Here is an 18,416-nt window from a genome sequence, read left to right as displayed (position 1 = left end):
TACTTACATTTGGCTGCAGCTCCTTCCTCTCCTTCTCTTTGTCAGGCATCCCTGCCCTTGCTTCACGGTGCTGGGGATATGTTTCAGGCTCCAACAGTCACTACTTTTTTCAGCAGTGACCTTGCCTGGCAATCCTCTGCCCACATCATCTCTCTAAGGCAGGGCAGGTTAGGTACATTCGGCTCCCATGTGGCTTACAGAAAGAGGAGTTTTGACATAAGACTGTCTGGAGGGTAAAGCACAGACAGCAGGGGGAGAGGAGAGGCAGTCGAGCATTTTTTGCTCTATCTTCTCCACCGACATGCAAATGGACACACATACCAGCACGTGGATGCACATACACATAGCCACTGGGGACTTCCTGGCCTGACAGAGTCATCCATCACAACCTTTAGGAAGCTTATTTCTTTGTACAGCCTTTTAGAGCCTTGGAATGATTGACAGCTCTGTCCTCCCAGCAGACCTCTTCGACAAGTCCAAAGACACTCGGTCTTCATCTTAACCCTCACTATGGGTTAAGATGAGGGCTACGACCATGTCATATTAGTAAATCTTACATGATGCCTGTCTACTCCATCCTGGCTTAAAGGGAAAAAAAAACTGTCTGTCTTTTTGATCTTTCTTACAAGGTCCTCTAAGGCTCATCCTGGACCAGTTGTTCACATAAGTGATAACCCCATGGATGAAGGAAAGGTAAGAATCAGCGGTTTTCTGCACCCAATTGCAATACCTTGCAAAGCTTACATTGGTCAAAAGTCTGTGCAAAAGTCTTGAATTACCCCACAATTCTTTATATTTTTCTATGAAATTGGATAAATGTGCAGCGAGTTATTAAAGCATGGAAACATACAGGGATTGCACAGTATATAAAGCAAACAGAGGAGTTTATATAATTTTAACAAGCTTGAAAGTCAATATTTAATGTGACTACCTTTATTCTTTAACACTACCTGAACTCTATTAGGCAACACTTCTTGTAATTTCTTTTAGTAACTTTTAGGAATAGTTCTCCAGGGTTCCTAAAGGACTCTGTTAACATGATCCCACAGTACTTTAACAATGTCCAGGTCCAGACTTTGGCGAGGCCACCTGGATTTTATCTGTCCAGGTATGTTTTTACTACATTGGCAGTGCGTTTGGGATCATTGCCATGTTGAAATTTGCCAATCAGACACTTTCCAGATGATATTGCATGGTGGATCAACACCTGAGGGTACTTTTCAGCGTACTGATGATAATTTGCACCAGAGTTTTTAAATTGGTATTGATCACACCATAAGACCTATTGCCTCTAATTTTCAGGCCAGTTCTTGTGTAAACTGGGACATCTCGGCCTTTTCTTCCTGTTTCCTATCCTTAAGAATGCCTCATTGAAAGCCAATGAGTGAAAAAGCAGTCAGTGCCCAATGAAAAACTTTGAAAGAGCTTCAGAAAGCCAGGAAAATTACAGCTTAAGCCCACTTTTAAAAACAATTTACAAGGAAGTGTGGCACCTAGGATGCAAAATATGAAGAAACAAGGGGTGACTCAAGAGAAAGCATTACTCTGTTTTTTAGTGTAGCCCCATTTAAGTATAGTTTAATTTGAATGCAGCTTGTGCTGACCACTTTGACCACTCTTCAGATATGTATCAGCATGCCTTTTAAACAGCATGTGATAAGTATATAAGGATATAAGTTGACAAGACAGCACCCAGGAGGTGCTGGAGGACAACTACTGTATATATTTGTTTTGGTTATTTTAATTGATGAGATGAATTTGACACAAATGCAGATGATTTTTGATGATTTTTGAGACTGAGTGCGGCAAGTATTTTTCTGTGGATGAGCTCAGATTTTTTTAAAGCATCATGTTCTTTTTGTATTATCTGATATCATTTTTTGTGAAGTAGGGTGGGCAGGTTTTTTTCCTGAGCCGCTGTAGTCTTCTTACACCTGACTTCCTTTCACGCTGTGCTTGAATGTCAAACGTATTACTTCTTTTTCTGCCCATCATGGGGTCTTTTCTATCCCCCTGTCTGTCATCTCTCCTACCTATCTCACTGACTGCCTGTCGCTCTTCCTCTCCAGCTTATAATTGGATTTGAGTCTGGGATCGTGGTCCTGTGGGATCTCAAATCAAAGAAGGCAGACTATCGCTACACATATGATGAGGTAGGCAAATATCCCAGATTTCTTTTCTTCTCTAATAGATTTCCAGCATTCATTTGACTTCTGCTTTTTAAGAAAATGTAATACGAGGACTGGAAGTGAAATCACACATTCTGAACTGAATTGCATACATTTGTGTGAATGTGTGTGTATTGGTCTGTGTGTGTGTGTGTCTACCTGAGTTTGAAATATTTTACTACAGCTGTGTTTCCTTTCTCTTGTCTGTGTTTTAAACCACACAATGGAGGGAAAAAAGAGTGCTGGCAGGGTGATAAAATAAGAAAGATAAAACTTTCTCGGCTCTGCTTCACCTCAATAAGAAAGGGGGTATGGCAGGTTTGACTTCATAGTAGGATGAAGCCAGAATTTGCTTAATAAGAGGATAACTTTTAAACGAGCCATCACTAACTAGATTTGTGTTGTCAAGCTAAAGACATAAAGTATTTCCTCTTTATCCCTCACATACTCGTCATATTTTATGTCTTCGCAGCATGGTCTGGGTCCATTTTGACACAGGCCAAGAATTCTCTCATTATAAGTGTCTAAATCAAGTTTTGATCTACAGGTTTTTTGAGAAATTTAGACTTAAAAAATGGGCGATTAATGGATAATTAAACCTTAATTACTACTTTCGAGAAAATATCTACTCTTATGCAGTACTATGTCCTGTTTACATACATCATGGAAAACATAGGTGTAGCCGTGTATAACCTCTATAAATGTTAAACTCTGTTCTCACTGCTGCATCATAAACAAAACACCCAGTCCCTCTTTTGATTTCTGTTTTAATCTCAGATTATTTTGTTACATTGTGGGAGCTCCTAGGTGCAAGTGTCCAGGAACCATCTCTCAAGAAATTCTCTAACCTCTGTCTGACCCCTTATGTGCACCGTATTCTGTGCTGTTTATAATGTGTGCCCATTATCCTTCAAAGACCAGCAGCTGCCCATCTCGGCAGGAACTCAGGCTAACACAGACAGTTCTTGTTACAGTGTCAAAATCCCCCTTAGATTCTGTCACCACTGTCCCGTAAGAAAATACAATTTCAAGATTTCCTAAACCACCATTTCCCTTCATATTACTCACACTGGTGGCTCTAAAATCCATTTAAAATAGATACAGGTTCAGCTTGACCCAGAACAGCCTAAATGTACAAGGAAACAGTACAAAATGTTAAAATATTTTCACTTTTCATTTGTATTCTGGGTCAATTTAGGGTTTTTTTGCTGCCGTCAAATATCAAAACGGGCCAAATTTCACCCAAACAGTATGAGAGGGTGTAAAATTACAAATGAAGTGCTGGCACGGGCTGATATTTACGAATTTTAAGTATGTAAAACTTTAGTAGTTTCTAAAAGTTTTAAAAGCATCTCCGAGTAGCATTGCAGAAGATGTGTTGTGTCATTTACAAAGAAGAAGACTTTGTTAAATGCATATTTTAACATGGTTATGATTCACACAGTAGAGTGCCATGTGCTCATGTCTGATTGTAAAGCAGCACAGTGGTTTTCTTGTATAAAAACAAACATTTTTTTTAAATAATGGATTATTTGGCTTTATAAGGTAACAGTGTATTTCTGTAAATAACAGAAAACATGACAATTAAATAGAAACGGTGTCAGAGCTGCTTAGACTCTCTCTGGACCTAGCATTTATCTGACTGAGATTGGGTCTTGCAAATTAAACACCATTGTGATGAAATCTTGTTTTAAACTAAGATTTAGACTCATGTTCACTGCTTACATCTTATAAGCAGTACATGGCTAATAACACTGTCATTAGCCATGCACTGTATCACTTACTCTGCTTTCTGAACTCTATTAATTTATTGATTTGCAATTAAAAAAACATAAATCCTACTAATGTATGAGTTAAATTTGACTAATTTAATGCTATTAGTCGGTATAAGAAATATCTGCCTTTTTACATCAAATGTAGCTGTTCCTCTTCAATCTGATTATAGTCTGAACTCCTACAGTCTCTGATTTAGACTTCCTAGTAGGAGTGAAACATCTCTATGAATAGGACCTCTCATTCATAACTTTGTTACTGAGGCTTAAGCCAGCTGAATGGCTGTAAGAACACACATAGACGCACACACTGACTCAGCATGTACACGGCCATGCAGCTGTGTCTGCGGCCTTACACGGGGCTAAGTCTGTTTAAGATAATGAGATTATGGTATCACTCATGTAGATGCTCACCTTGTTGGCACTGCTGTAAGATACAAATACAAAAAAAAAGAGGTGGAGATTTTGTATGTTCAGTATGTATGAAGCTCTCCTTCTTACTCTGTCTGCCTCTCTGCCTTTGCTCTCCCTCCCTCTTTTTCTCAGATAAGCTAATATCCTCCCACTGCTCCTGGGCATTACAGATCCTAGTATTGAATCTCCCAGAGGAGCTCATCTCCTCTCTCCAAACCCTCACAGATACACCTCCCCAGGGACCGGGGGGGTTAGATTGGGTGGGAACTGAGGGACAGGGTATTGAGCTAGAGGGTGGGCGGGGTGTTGTGTCTTGCTTCACTGTGATTTTTCACTCCCTGACTTAAAAAAAGGTCCTGCAACATGCAACTGTTTTTCATCTCATTTGATATGTGGTGAAGTTACTCTCCTGGTTACCAAATCTAAATGTTTTCCAGGGTCAGGTATCTTTAAAGTGGACTTCACTGCAGTAATTTCTTTTTATTTTCTGTCTATATTTTAAAGCATATTTCTTATAATACAGTCCATAGAATTCCTGCCACCCATTGTAACCTTAATAATAAGCATAAATAGAATTAGCATCCATTTGTTAACCTCAATATAAACTAAACTATTAACATTAATTGTAATTAAAAAGCCACTGATAATGCATGGATTTGCAGGCGGTGTTATATTTGCTGGCTGTGATTTACTGGCATCATGACTCTATGCAAACTCCACATAGCTTCTTCAAACAATACTGTGAAGTAACCCTTTTCCAGCTCTCACATCCTCTCCAAGCTATAGTCTTCCTGCCGTGCGTGCTTTTTTCTCCAGCGTGCTTTCATTCAAACCCTATTTGCCTAGAAGCTTCCTGCCAAGTATCAAAGTTGTCGACTGAAATGAACAAGGAAGCTTTTCGTCTTCTCCTTTTCAACAGCAGAGTAAGCCATCAGACCGCGCGGTGATGGATTCAGACTTTAGAAAATGCACAGACATCTTAAAGCGTATTTTACTCATGATGGAAATTTGCGAATGTTTAAACAGCTGAAAGGCAGTCTGTGGTCTTTGATTTCAAAAGATAGAGATAATGAGCAATGCCAGTTCCTGTTTTCCTGCCACATTTTTTTAACAATTCTTATAAGCGTTCTTGTATAATTTGTGCAAGTAGAGGAAATGAAATTCTTTCCATTAAAAAAAACATATATGAAGGCAGCATTTGGAAATTACAGTTGCTGACAAACTGAAGAACAGTTAGCAAATTAGCAAACTTATCCTGTATCGCAAAGAAAAAACTTTCCAGCAGAGTTCAGGCAAACAAAGGCAATAAAACTTGTTTTTACAAGCTCCTAAAGAGCTGAGAGAGCACGCCTTCAACTCTGTGTCTTTCAGTGGATTGTCTATTATTAGCTGTGGATCAGCAGTATGGGTTTCCAGTGAGTGCTAGCCAGAGAGCATCTGTCACCGTGACCCTGCCTCGCTCTTCTCCATCTGACTCAACACCTTGGCCTGAGTCTGGCCCTGATGAATGGTTAATATTGCAGCCAGATCTGAGTTAGTTCTTCCCTCCGCCCTCTGTGTTTGTGTCCTGGTGGCACACACTGAATGCATGGATGTAATTTGTAATCCTTTTTTTCCCTTCAATAAGCCCATTGTTTAATTGCACTAATTTATTCAACAGCCTTCTTACACTGTGTGCAGAAAGGAATGAAGGAAGGGAGTTTTTAAGAAAGACGATCGTTCCTTTCTGCACACATACATGTGCATTAACAGTAAAAAAATCAGTAGTATTTTGTTGTACAGATGCCATACAGTGTTATATAGTAATGAGCACAGCACCTGCATCTTTCGTATCCCAGGAAAAAAAACATTACTTTTGCAGCTTGCAGTTTATTTTTATTGATTTCAACTTCGGAGTGCATCTGGCAGTCAGTCTCTATAGCTGCAAAGGCACGACCTGCTTTTGTCACAGATGTCCAGCCAAAGCTGCACAGATAAGGCACTCTATTTTCCCTATTTCCCTTCCTTTTGTTCTCCCCATTCCTCTTTCCCTTTCTATTCTCTCTTTTCACAAATGGACAAATAAGAAATTATTGGTTACTTTGACTGCGACTACCATAACCAGGACGTGCAAACACAAAGCACCCCCAAACTTAGCACCTACGCCACGATCCGAAGAAACATCCACAATCATGCCAGAAAAACTTTGGGAACAAAATGTTTGCAGGGATTTGTGCAGGAGCAGCTCATAAGTCTTGCAGCTACTAATAAAGGGCAACAATAACAATAAAACTGGAAAACATATTCCCCTCAACCACGAAGCATTAATTATTTGAATTTAAATAAAACATAACAATAACCTGCTCCAGTTGTGGACAAATTTGCATTATTAACATATTTTATTCCAGCATTCATTTTGTAAACAGCCTGCCAGTGTTTTTAATACTGTTGAATCAGACCGGCAGTGTTCTAACCAGATGGGTGAGATTCTCGACAAGAAAAAAAAATCCACCAGGCAGATAAGACTTCCACACATTTCCTGTGGCATTCTCTGTGATGGGCAGCTCTGCCATCTTAATTTAATGTGTCCTCTCGCAGTGAATCCCTCCCATCTGGTTATCCCTTAAGATTAAAAACAAATGCTACAAAATGATCTGCAAACTATCTGACGCAAGTGTGGCTTCATTAGGAAGTGTTTTCTTTCCCCCTAAGACCTGTTGAGATTTCAGACAGACAACTTAACTGTACAGAGCTGATGGGTGATTTGGCAAGGCTTGCATAATATCCATTAGCGGTGAGAGTATCACTCTTTACATGATGGTCAGTCTCTTAGGGAGTCCATCCATCAGGATAAAGTGGATGCTAATGCATAAGTGTGATGTCGTAACAAGACTTCCCATGCGTTTGGTTTGCTGGTGAATTTGGTTTTCTAATGCTTATTCCCACCCTGAAGTTGTTTTAGAGATGTTTACGAGCCGCTGTTTATAACACATGAGTCACATAATCATCCCAGCTGTGAGGTTTCAGGGTGGTATCCCAACCATTTGTATTGGATGAGTCTTACTCTTAGTCTCTGTAGAATAGTCATCAACTGCTCATACTATCAGAAAAGCACATAAGAACATGTAACATATCTAACTGATTTGGTCATTTTTACTCATTTACAACAAAAAACCACAACACCCTGTTTACAAGTACACCGCACGGCCATTCCAACATCTCTGTGAGACTCCGCTTGGAGTTTATTTTTAACATTAGCATGTTATCTGACACCGATTTTCAACTGGCCACCACTCACCTTAGGTACACCTTGCAAATATTGGGTTGGTCCCCCTTTCACCTTCAGAACTGCCTTAACTGTTTGTGCACTGTTGCCGTTACACCCCAACCAGCAGCCTGACCCTTTGATACAAAGCAGGATGGATCCACGCTTTCATGTCGGATACTGACTGTTTACTCTTTTTAGAATTCTTTAAAAACTTATAAAAGATCTCAAGAAGATCCAGTTGGGGCGATCGTGGCTCAAGAGTTGGGAGTTCGCCTTGTAATCGGAAGGTTACCGGTTCGAGCCCCGGCTTGGACAGTCTCGGTCGTTGTGTCCTTGGGCAAGACACTTCACCCGTTGCCTACTGGTGGTGGTCAGAGGGCCTGGTGGCGCCAGTGTCCGGCAGCCTCGCCTCTGTCAGTGCGCCCCAGGGTGGCTGTGGCTACAATGTAGCTTGCTATCACCAGTGCGTGAATGGGTGGATGACTGGATATGTAAAGCGCTTTGGGGTCCTTAGGGACCAGAAAAGCGCTATATAAATACAGGCCATTTACCATTTGAGTTTTGCAGAATAAGAAATTCGACCTGTTGATCCTCTGAACAGAAACAAAGCTTTTTGTTCAGATGGGTATTTACACAGTGCCATCTTGCCATCATACCTGTAGTGTCTGATTATGCTGGTTATGTACAGATTAAAATATTTTATATAAGAATTAGAATTCGATAAAAATGTGAGATTAGCAAATTTTATTGCATTTGAGGTATTTCTTAAGATTGTGACTAAAACACAGCAGTTTAGACTTGATAAGGAGTTAAAGAGCTATTGCCCTTTACTGAACATTTTGACAGTATATTGTGCTTCCAAAGTTGTTTATTCAGTCAGAAACAGTGATGGTGAATCATCTTCATAATACAGAGAAAAATCTAAATGTGTAAATAAGAGGCTCACTGGGGCTTGTTTCTTTCAAGACTTATGTAACGAGCATCTTGCAACACAAAAGCAGAAAAAGTGGATTTAAAATAACCGAACAAAAATGGATTGCTCGTTGCAAATCACTGCTGACGTTTTGCCCCCAAATGCGTTGTTTGTTCAGATTAAGCTGGTTGTGTTGCTTGACTCGCATTACTTTTGCTGTGAGAACCCCGGTGTGTATGTGACTGCTTGCGTGTGTACGTGTTTTTACATGCACACAAACAAGTACAAAAGTATGTTGAGTACTCTGTGTAAAGTCTTGCTGTAAGGTAAAGTATCATTTAGGGTTAGCCAATTCTATTTCAGGGCTATTTCGGGTCATACTGTGACACAAAACTTCTGTGTTTGTTTTCCTCAGTTTTCTGTGCTTGTTAGCGTCTTTGTCGCGAGTGTGTATTTGTGTGTCTGTGTGAGGAGGTCTTGTGTAACTGTGATGAATGTAGACAGGATCCTCTCAGCCCCCAAAGACCAATCTGTGAAAAACTGACCTAATGTGATAAATCATGAAATTAGCCTTTTTAATTGGTATTGTTTGATTTGATGAGTGCCATGTGTTTCAATTATCCTGCTCATTTCCAATTAAGCACAGGGCATTGTTGCCTCTTGGGACTGGCGTGATGAACAACGCGCTGATAGATTTCTAGAAGTCTGTTACTCTCAGGGTAACACCGAATGGGCGAATTTTCCAGGGAGGAAAATTCAAAAGTGGACTGGACTGCATTGAGGGAAAATCATAGACAATTTATACCAGTATCCATTATTAGCTATCATCTATCCATAAATAAAAAGATAAATAAAAGGAATCTTTTAGTGCAGATAATGAAATTTAGATCCCCAGGAGAAAAGTCTGCACTTATAACTGAAAGTAAAACTTGGAACATTGATTTCGTTCCCACAGTGTGGGATGCTAAACATTTGACAAAATTAGAGATGCGTTCACACTGTATTCGAGACACCTGCAATAACTACATCCACACCACCTGCCACTATACACCAGTGAATCACTTCTGGCAAAAAAAAAAAAAAATTCTGTCAAACTGTCTCTCCTTCTGGGCTGCTGCATCCAACCATCCCCACCATGTTCTCCACATCGCCGCCCCAGTTTAAAGAGACACAGAAGCTGTTAGTCATCATGTCTATTTATTTCTAACAATCCTCAGGAAGAAGAAATCTCAAAAACAAGCAGTGTCATCATAAAGGTGATTCAGTCTTTATGATTTTATAAAACTCGCCAGGAGAGACTGTGCAGCACACGACACACTTAACTAGTAAGCAAAAGTATGATGCTGTTCACGTTGGAGCACACAAAACAGGTAAACCGCTCAGAGCGCTGACTGATGCTATTCCCTTTCATGCAGCTTTTTTCTTAAAACTCAGCAGATTTGGTGAGCCTGACATATAGCACTGCTTATGATTAATGACACACTCAAGGCAAAATTGATATACACCTAAATAAATGGCAGCTGCAATTGGAAGAGATTGACTTAACCTGACCATGCACACACATCAGCTCTGACAGAGAGGCAGTCATTCATTTCTGATGAGCGATGTGAGACAAGCAGCAGCGCCGAGGACACAAGGCGAGCGGGACCAGTGACAAGTACGCGCTTAAACGAGGGGATTTTCAGACAAACGCCCTAAATATTAAAGGGCTGATGCGGATGGCAGCTTCACACAGCGTGCAGCCAACATATGGTTTGATGTCAAATGTCAAAATGTTAGCTGGTTTTAATTATCAGCATTGAATACGGCGACAAACGGCAAGCTTGGCCTTTGCAGATATACTTTGGTTTTGATGTGTTTGTGTTTTGTTGCTAGTACATAAATCATCCCAAGCCAGGCTTACAACAGCAGCAGGACTGTTCAGATGATGGGAAAGATGAGAGGACAGAGAGGGCACCAGCTCTCTAAATCTTGCCTGTCTTTCCCCATTATTCTCTTTATCTGTTAGCTTGTCTGTGAATCAGAGATCTGTATCTCCATTTGGTCTTTATTTTCTTCACTTGTGCCCTCTTCTCGGTTTCGAAGCCTTAACTAAAGGTCACCTCTTAAACTTCCCCCTTTTGCAGCCTTTTCTGTAACTGTTGTAGTTGATATTAAGATTGTGATTAACCGTATTTCCTTTTGTAAATATGCAAGTAGTTTTTAACCTTTTGAAAACATTTATATCTGAAGCTGCTGTTGTTCCTCTAGCTCTCAATGATGGACTATACTTTTTTTTCTTAATTTCACAGTAATTCATGCTAAACCATATGGTCTTGATTGAATTATTAGCAGTTTTTCAATTATATTGGATATTATGGACACATTTGTCAGAGTAATGCTGTATCTTTATGAAATATGACTCCTAAGTTAATAATATTGCTAATGGAACCATCTAGTTGGCGTTCCTTTTTTCTTTATTTCACATTCAACAAATGGTTCCTATGAAAGCTTTTAATATATGCATTTGTGCCACAGGAAATTTTCTAAAGCCAGGGAGCTCTTTTATCTCACTTTAACCATCTGCGCAAGTATGCAAAGCCACGGCCATTTAAGCCAAGTATGGAAATCATGTACCGTATGGCTGTGGTAATGCAACAAACTTGTAGCGTAAGGTGCATGCTGGCACATAAGGTTTCATTCAACTAAACCACTGCCCCCCAACCCTTGCCTTCCTGCCTGTCATTTCTTAGGCTATCCACTCAGTTGCCTGGCATCACGAGGGCAAGCAGTTCATCTGCAGTCACTCAGATGGAACTCTGACCATATGGAACGTCAGAGGCCAGGGCAAGCCCATACAGACAATCACACCACACGGTAAGGAAGTGAAAACACACACACACACACTTTATACATACAATGTCACAGTAATTTTTTGGCTTGTAATGATTTCCTTGAACTGTTCTTTTTCCAGGGTTCCTACATTTTTAATGACTAGAACTGGGTGAAGAAGTTTGACTTTATTTTGTCTTTCCTTTAATCCACACAGGGTCAAAGGTATACGTGCTGCCCTTAAATCTGTTGTTCTTGGTGAAGGGATCAAGACCTCCATGGAGAGTGTTGAGATAAATCTAAAGGGTGTGAGATGTTTACTAGGCTGGAGAATTAAAATATGGGTGGGTGGGTTGCAAGTAGACTTTGCTTTAGAGGATCTAAACAAAAAAGTTGGGCGCCACCTATCTGAATATACCTCATAGCTTTGGAACAAACATCCACATAGAGTGTGATTTTAACTTTATTTTTTAATTGTTACACAAAAACACTGATTGCCCATGGTCTGATGACTTCAAGGTCTTGTAGTGTTGATTTTGTTGTTCCCGCTGTAGCCATCTCTCAAGTGTCTGCCTACACATGGGTCAATCATTGTTTCCTTCTTTCAGGCAGAGGATTATTGTCGGTTCAATTATTTCCTGCCTCTGTTTTCTTTACTTAGTGTGTGCATGTGCGTCCTCTGTTTACATCCTGCAGAAAGCAAGTCTGCTCTTTTGAAGATGCATTTAATCCATACTCTAATGTCCCCCAACACACCGACTCACCCCACTTAGTTCACCCAGATGAAGCACCTGGAAGAAAAATAGACGATGGCAACTGGGCAGAGAAAGCAAGAGAGTCAGAAAAGGGAACAAGAAAAGAAATGAAATCAAAGTTAAAAAAAATACAACAACTTCGAACCAGTTTTTCAAGCTGATTTTATGTGTAGGGGGTTGCAGAAAAGATTTCACCGCATGGGCTTTTTAATTAGTTGTTTCTCCCACTGCTGCATGCATAATTAGTTTGGTATTTAATGGGCAATTATGCAAATTCCTTTGACATGTTTAAGTAAGGCTTATAAGTCCTCTTTTAATTGTCTTTTTAGATATCCATTATTAAATGCTAGTTATTAAAAAGTGTTCTTTATTACACAGACCTGCTTTGCATAACCTGCATTAGGGGTCACTTTCGCTCTTCAGTAAGACTTTTCATATAAATTCAACTACTCACTGTACTTTGTGATACAGAAATGCGCACACATAGGCGTGCATGTGATGGATGTGTAATTTTATTCCACACTGACACCCTTTGAGGTTTAAAAAGATGGATTCTGTAAATCATCCAGGATCTTTACACCTTTCTTTGCATGTCCCCGTCGTTCCATTTGTCTTTCTTCTCTCTGATGAATAGGTTTCTGTTATTTTGCTGCATACTGTTCAGCGCAGCATTTTAAAGTGCTGCTTCTGGGGGGAAAAAAACCCCAAGATGACAGGAGAAACGAGAAGAGACTGGGTGAAGAAGGAGTGAACTGCAAACCAAAGTAACTTCTGTTTGTTCTATTTTAGGAAAACAGCCCAAGGATGGGAAGAAGCCAGAGTCTTGTAAGCCCATTCTTAAAGTGGAGTACAAAACAACTAGAATTGGGTATGATCCCTCATTCTCACACGCATACACATATACTGTTATACACTTGTGCCCATGCACCTTCGCTTGAGCATGTTTATAGACATGCATGTGTTTAATGCCTGCAGAGCCATGACAAAAGCCCCCACAAAGCAGCTCAGGTTGCACATGTGCATTTTACTTACATACGATACTCCCCATACTTGTAACTTAACCCAATCATTCAAAACTGTATATTTCGTAGTATCAGCTTTTCTTAATCAGCTATTAGCCCGTTTTTGTCATATAAAGCATAAACTCAGAGGTGTGGATACTGAAGACAAGACGGCCCAGTCCTCTTTAAATCAAAGTCTTTTAACTCCAACCCTGATGTTATTTTGCATGCATCATGACATCTTACTTACAGTATACCATGGTATACATACATTGATATCCATGCAACAGTTCCTCGAAAAATTAAGCTCACTTTACTGATTTTTTCATTTGTAGTCAGATTAACTCATGCTTTAAGTTTCACCAAGGCTCATAATGCCACTGCCAACGATATCCTGCTGGCTAAATAAAATATTGAAAGTGTGAACACACATTATTAAATAAAGCCCCACCATATAAAATGCCTACTATTTTAAAAACCCATTTAAGTAACTAATTGCATGAATGCAACTCGTTCCAGGGACCCCTTCATAATCTTTTCCGGTGGTCTGTCCTATGACACGGTGGGCCGGAGGCCTTGTCTAACAGTGATGCATGGGAAGAGTACTGCTGTGCTGGAGATGGACTATCCTATAGTAGACTTCCTCACGCTATGTGAGACACCATATCCTAATGGTAAGTGTGCGTGTTTTGGTCTGAATGAGAATGTCTGAGAATTATGGACATTGTTAATTTACTCTTCTTTTGCACTAACACCTGCGGAGATATGCACACAACTTTCTGGTTTTTAATTATGTTGGACAGCCTGTCTGTGTGTGTGAGTGTGTTCCTGTAATAAATCAGAAATTTCCCAAGGGAAAGGATGCTACTTTTCAGTTTTATTATCTGACACATAGGCTATTACATTTTCATTTCATCCCGCTGTGCACAATGCCCTTCAATCTAAATTTAATTATTATTTTATTTACGGTATTGAGGAGCTAACAGCTGGAGCTTACCAGTATGGCCTGTATGTATGTGATCCAGGATGTAATCTGCTGCTGTGTTATCTGGCACGTATACAGCTACAGGACGGATTAGCGAATTATGTAAGAATGGCGACTTCATTATGTCACTGACAATCCGATGTCACTGCTCACTGAAATCATCTGGTAATGGACATTACTGGGTCTTTGGATTACACAATGAATGTTTGTCCATATAGTCTAACAATCCTGGCACAAGCAGATGAGGCGGTATCCCTAAATATCATGTATAAACTATACTTGTCAATGCAAAGTTGAATATTTTGGATGAATGATAAACTAAACAGACCAACTAGGAATTCTTGAGATGCCTTTACAGACAAGGAAATGATACAAATCCAAACACTGACAAAAGGTAGTGATGAAAATTGAAGAATTTTTTTTCTTTGTACTTAGAGTACAGACATACAGGAGACAAATTAAAGAAAATACCTAAATGCTTTATACTTCAGTGAGGGGAAATGATGTAGTTTTGGTTTGCCATGTCCCCATTTATAGGGAGTAAGTGGTCAACAGATGCGTTGATGGGAAGGTCCATATACATCGGAAAACTAGCTTAGGATGTTTCACAAACGGGTTAGAATAACATACACTATTAGGTCGATCTTTGATGTTGTAGTTGGAGCTACAAACTGTGATTTTTATTTTCAAATCAAAGATCCTAAAGGAATTGGGACGTGTTGTTACTGTCCAAACATAACACAAAGTTCGGGTGGTGATATAGCTTTAAAATGCCATCCATGCATCTCTGCCGCTTATCCTTTTCAGGGTCGCCATGGGGGGGGAGACAGGGTACACCCTGGACACGTCGGCAGTCTGTCGCATGGCTAACACATAGACGCAGACAACCATTCACACTCACATTCACACCTATGGGCAGTTTAGAGTTTCCTATTAACCTATCCCCACTAACTGCATGTCTTTGGACTTAAAGTAATTTAACAATATGTCAAGAAAATCTGCAATGATGATATTTCTGACGATATAAGAGAAACGGTGTTTTATTGATGCTTGTCATCGAAGGTTGAGACACAGTTCTTGTTCTCAGACATGCCTGGGCTTGTCTCATGGTGGCACGCACTAGGAAACATAAACATTTTTTATCGCCTTATGACATTTTATTGCACGTAAGAATTTTTACTAGCATTATCGTGGACGATATGATAGGAAACAACCCTTGTGTTCTGTGACAGCTGGGTCCGGACAAACCTTTAGGGCAGCAAGCTCCAGAGGAGGTTTTGCATGTTTGCCCTCTCCCATAAATTAAGTGGGGCTTTATAACTCCAGTCTGCTCTTGTCAAGGGGCTGTTAATAACAAACAGATTTGGGAAACGCTCCACTTGACACGTTGATTATTGCAAATGTATGAAACTGAAGCAATTTTTGCACTGCAGGTTACAGTATATACCGAGCCTCTGCAGATTATGCAGTGGCAAGTAAAATAAAATGAATTTATTCATTACCACAGTTAAAATCTATTATGAGGCACTAATCTTAAAATGGAATATGACATTTTACTCTCAAATCAGACTGATACAAATATTCAACTTGAGCAATATCCCCTACAGTTATAAATTACATAGTATAATAAAATTCTAGCGTTGAGCGTTCCTGCCCTCACATCTTAAGGGCATAGATATAATTTGCTGTATAAAGAGTGGGAAATTCTTCCCATGTGGTTTGCATATTTCAGGGGAGCTCTTTTCTCATGGAATTACAAGACTGATAAAAGTGTGATGTTATGAATCTTTGTGTGGTTTGCAGATTTTCAGGAACCCTATGCTGTGGTCGTCCTTCTAGAAAAGGATTTAGTGGTGATCGACCTTGCACAAAATGGGTAAGTCCGACTCTGTTTTTCAAAAAATTGTTCATTATCTTGACTTTAGTTGCTTAACCATGGGGTAAACTGCTACTTGGCCCAATAGTACAGCTTGTCACTGTTGTTTATTATCCCTTTCTTTACTTAACATATTTAGTCAATGTCCAACATTCGTTGAACTGCATGTTGCAGGTATGCAACACTGTGTTTGACCAGTGCAACTGACACCGGCAGACATATTTTTATTTAGACTGACTTATCACTTGAGTATGTGCGGGCTGTATTTAACAGTTATCCAATATTCGAGAACCCCTATCCTCTGACTATCCACGAGTCTCCTGTGACCTGCTGCGAGTACTTTGCCGACTGCCCTGTGGACCTCATACCTGCACTTTACTCTGTTGGCTCGCGGCAGAAACGACAGGGCTACAGCAAAAAGGTACTCCATGTTTTATCATTGGATGCCATTCCTGGTTTTGTGTCCTTCTTCCTCTGACATCTTAATAGAAAATCACTTGTACAACATATCGTGGGTGAAGAAGAGACTTTGGATTAAGACATAGACTCAAAGGGCAAAGCCTCTTTTTTTCCAGATTTGCAGTTTTGCATGTTTGAAAATATTCATTTATTCTGAGAAGACTAAAAGTAGTGCATCCACCATATATGATTGTGTTTTTGTTACACTTAAATGTTTCAGCAAGTATTAATATGCAATACTAGACAAAGATAACCTCAGTAAATAAAAAGAATTCAGTTTTTTTTTTTTATCCAAACCTGGCCTTGTCCACAGAATATTTTCCCCTAAAATCTTGGAGATTATCAAGATGTGAGACCAGCCTTTGTGTTCTTTTCGGTCAGCACAGAGTTTCTCCTTGGATCTCTCCCATGGATACCATTTTTTGCCAAGTCTCTTTCTTTTTGCTGATTCATGAACCTGAGGCAAGTGAAGCCTGCAGTTCTTTAGATGTTGTTCTGGGTTCTTTTGTGACCTCCTGGATGAGTCGGCCATTCCCAGGAAGGTTCACCACTGTTCCAGGTTTCCTTTATTTGTGAATAATGGCTCTCACAGCTTGTTTTTTTTACTGGAGTCCCAAAGCTTTAGAAATATCTTTGTAACCTTTTCCAGACTGATAGACGTCAGTGACTTTGTTTTTTGATCTGTTCTTGAGGTTATTTAGATTGTGACATTATTTGTTGCTTAGATGTAATAAAATGAAAGAAGCATATACTTAAAACAAAATGAAATACAGCTGCTTTAGTCAAGGTGGTATGTGAGTCTCCGTGAGAAGGAAAGTGCTGTAAAGTAAGTGTCGTAATAAAAAGTGCTGCATGTGTGTGAGTGGTAAGTAAGATGGGAAAGGTGCTACATAAATAAAATGTATTTAAAGCAAGAAAGTAATGATAGGGGAAAAACACTGTAAATTCATAGACATGTTGCTCTCATTGCACAATAATGAATAAATAAAGGCATACCTATGGTGTGAAAGAAATTTTAGCAAATCCCTCAGCTGCACACCAGGCAGTAAAAAAGGTTTAAGAGCAATGAAAGAAAAAATATATAAAAAACGATCAAACCAGTAACTACGCTTAGTTGCATATATAATTAATAAAAGCTCTGAAAGCACAAGACTCACATGCCCTTTTTTAGGATTATGTTGCTGTATTAAAACTTATATAACAATAAAACGGGTTTTAAATTGCTCGCAGCAGAAAAACAAGGAATAAAGTTGCGTCTAAAAATCTATATTATCAGTGGTCATTAGGGAAACACGAAAGCTTTCAACTAGAGACTTCAATATTTTCGCAGCGAGGTCCAGAGCAGATTATGTTTGAAATCCAGCTTCTGAGTACAGGCCTCGGGTAGACACCACATGCTAAACATCCCTATATTTATATTGCCGCTTTGTCAGCATTGCATGCTGTTGTTAGAAATGAAATCAAAGCATGACTGTGTCTCAGAGAGCTGCTATCACAGCTGTTACTGGTGTCAAATGAGTATTTTGGGGAAACGTCACAGAAAACACAAATTATTAGGAAGTTACTGAACTGTAATTAGAAGTCTGAGACTACAAACAACTAACTGCTGCTCCACATTATTGAATGAGGCAAGTTTTGGAATATTTGGATATAAAATTAATTGCAGTAACTCATGAAATAATTCAGTTGCCATCACAGATTTTTGATGTGATGAAAGAGTTTAATGCCAAAGGAACAGAAATTCCCACAATGCGCCTACATACATAAAGAACAAGCAGGTCACAGGATAAAGGGCACATTAATACCTCGCTCTACATAATAGGTGAATTTGTCTTAGTCCTCGGAAATATATTTCTTAATGTTTCCATGAAGCCAAATGGACTATATAGCAGTGCCATATTACCTAATGATCCTCCTGTCCCTCGGTACACCTCCTCTCTCCTCTCATTCTCTTCTCACATCTCTGTATCATTTAAGACAGACCCCCTGCTTTTTCAGCCATTATGTATGCTTAT

At 39.5% G+C, this 18,416-nt stretch overlaps 1 protein-coding gene across 4 annotated transcripts in view; it reads left to right on the top strand.

Moving 5' to 3' along the window:
• The window catches only part of stxbp5a (syntaxin binding protein 5a (tomosyn)), a 94,098-nt gene that overhangs the window by 54,945 nt on the left and 20,737 nt on the right, over positions 1-18,416 (top strand). For all 4 annotated transcript variants that reach the window (XM_039598540.1, XM_039598539.1, XM_039598538.1 and 1 more), the window contains 7 exons: positions 630-693; positions 2,070-2,153; positions 11,247-11,370; positions 12,870-12,948; positions 13,601-13,755; positions 15,870-15,942; positions 16,216-16,363. In XM_039598540.1, the coding sequence (XP_039454474.1) occupies positions 630-693; positions 2,070-2,153; positions 11,247-11,370; positions 12,870-12,948; positions 13,601-13,755; positions 15,870-15,942; positions 16,216-16,363 (727 nt within the window). The remainder of the gene's footprint in view (positions 1-629; positions 694-2,069; positions 2,154-11,246; positions 11,371-12,869; positions 12,949-13,600; positions 13,756-15,869; positions 15,943-16,215; positions 16,364-18,416) is intronic.

The sequence above is a fragment of the Oreochromis aureus genome, linkage group 15 (assembly GCF_013358895.1).
Source record: "Oreochromis aureus strain Israel breed Guangdong linkage group 15, ZZ_aureus, whole genome shotgun sequence".
NCBI classification, from domain to species: domain Eukaryota; kingdom Metazoa; phylum Chordata; class Actinopteri; order Cichliformes; family Cichlidae; genus Oreochromis; species Oreochromis aureus.
This window is presented reverse-complemented; position numbering and strand designations above follow the sequence as displayed.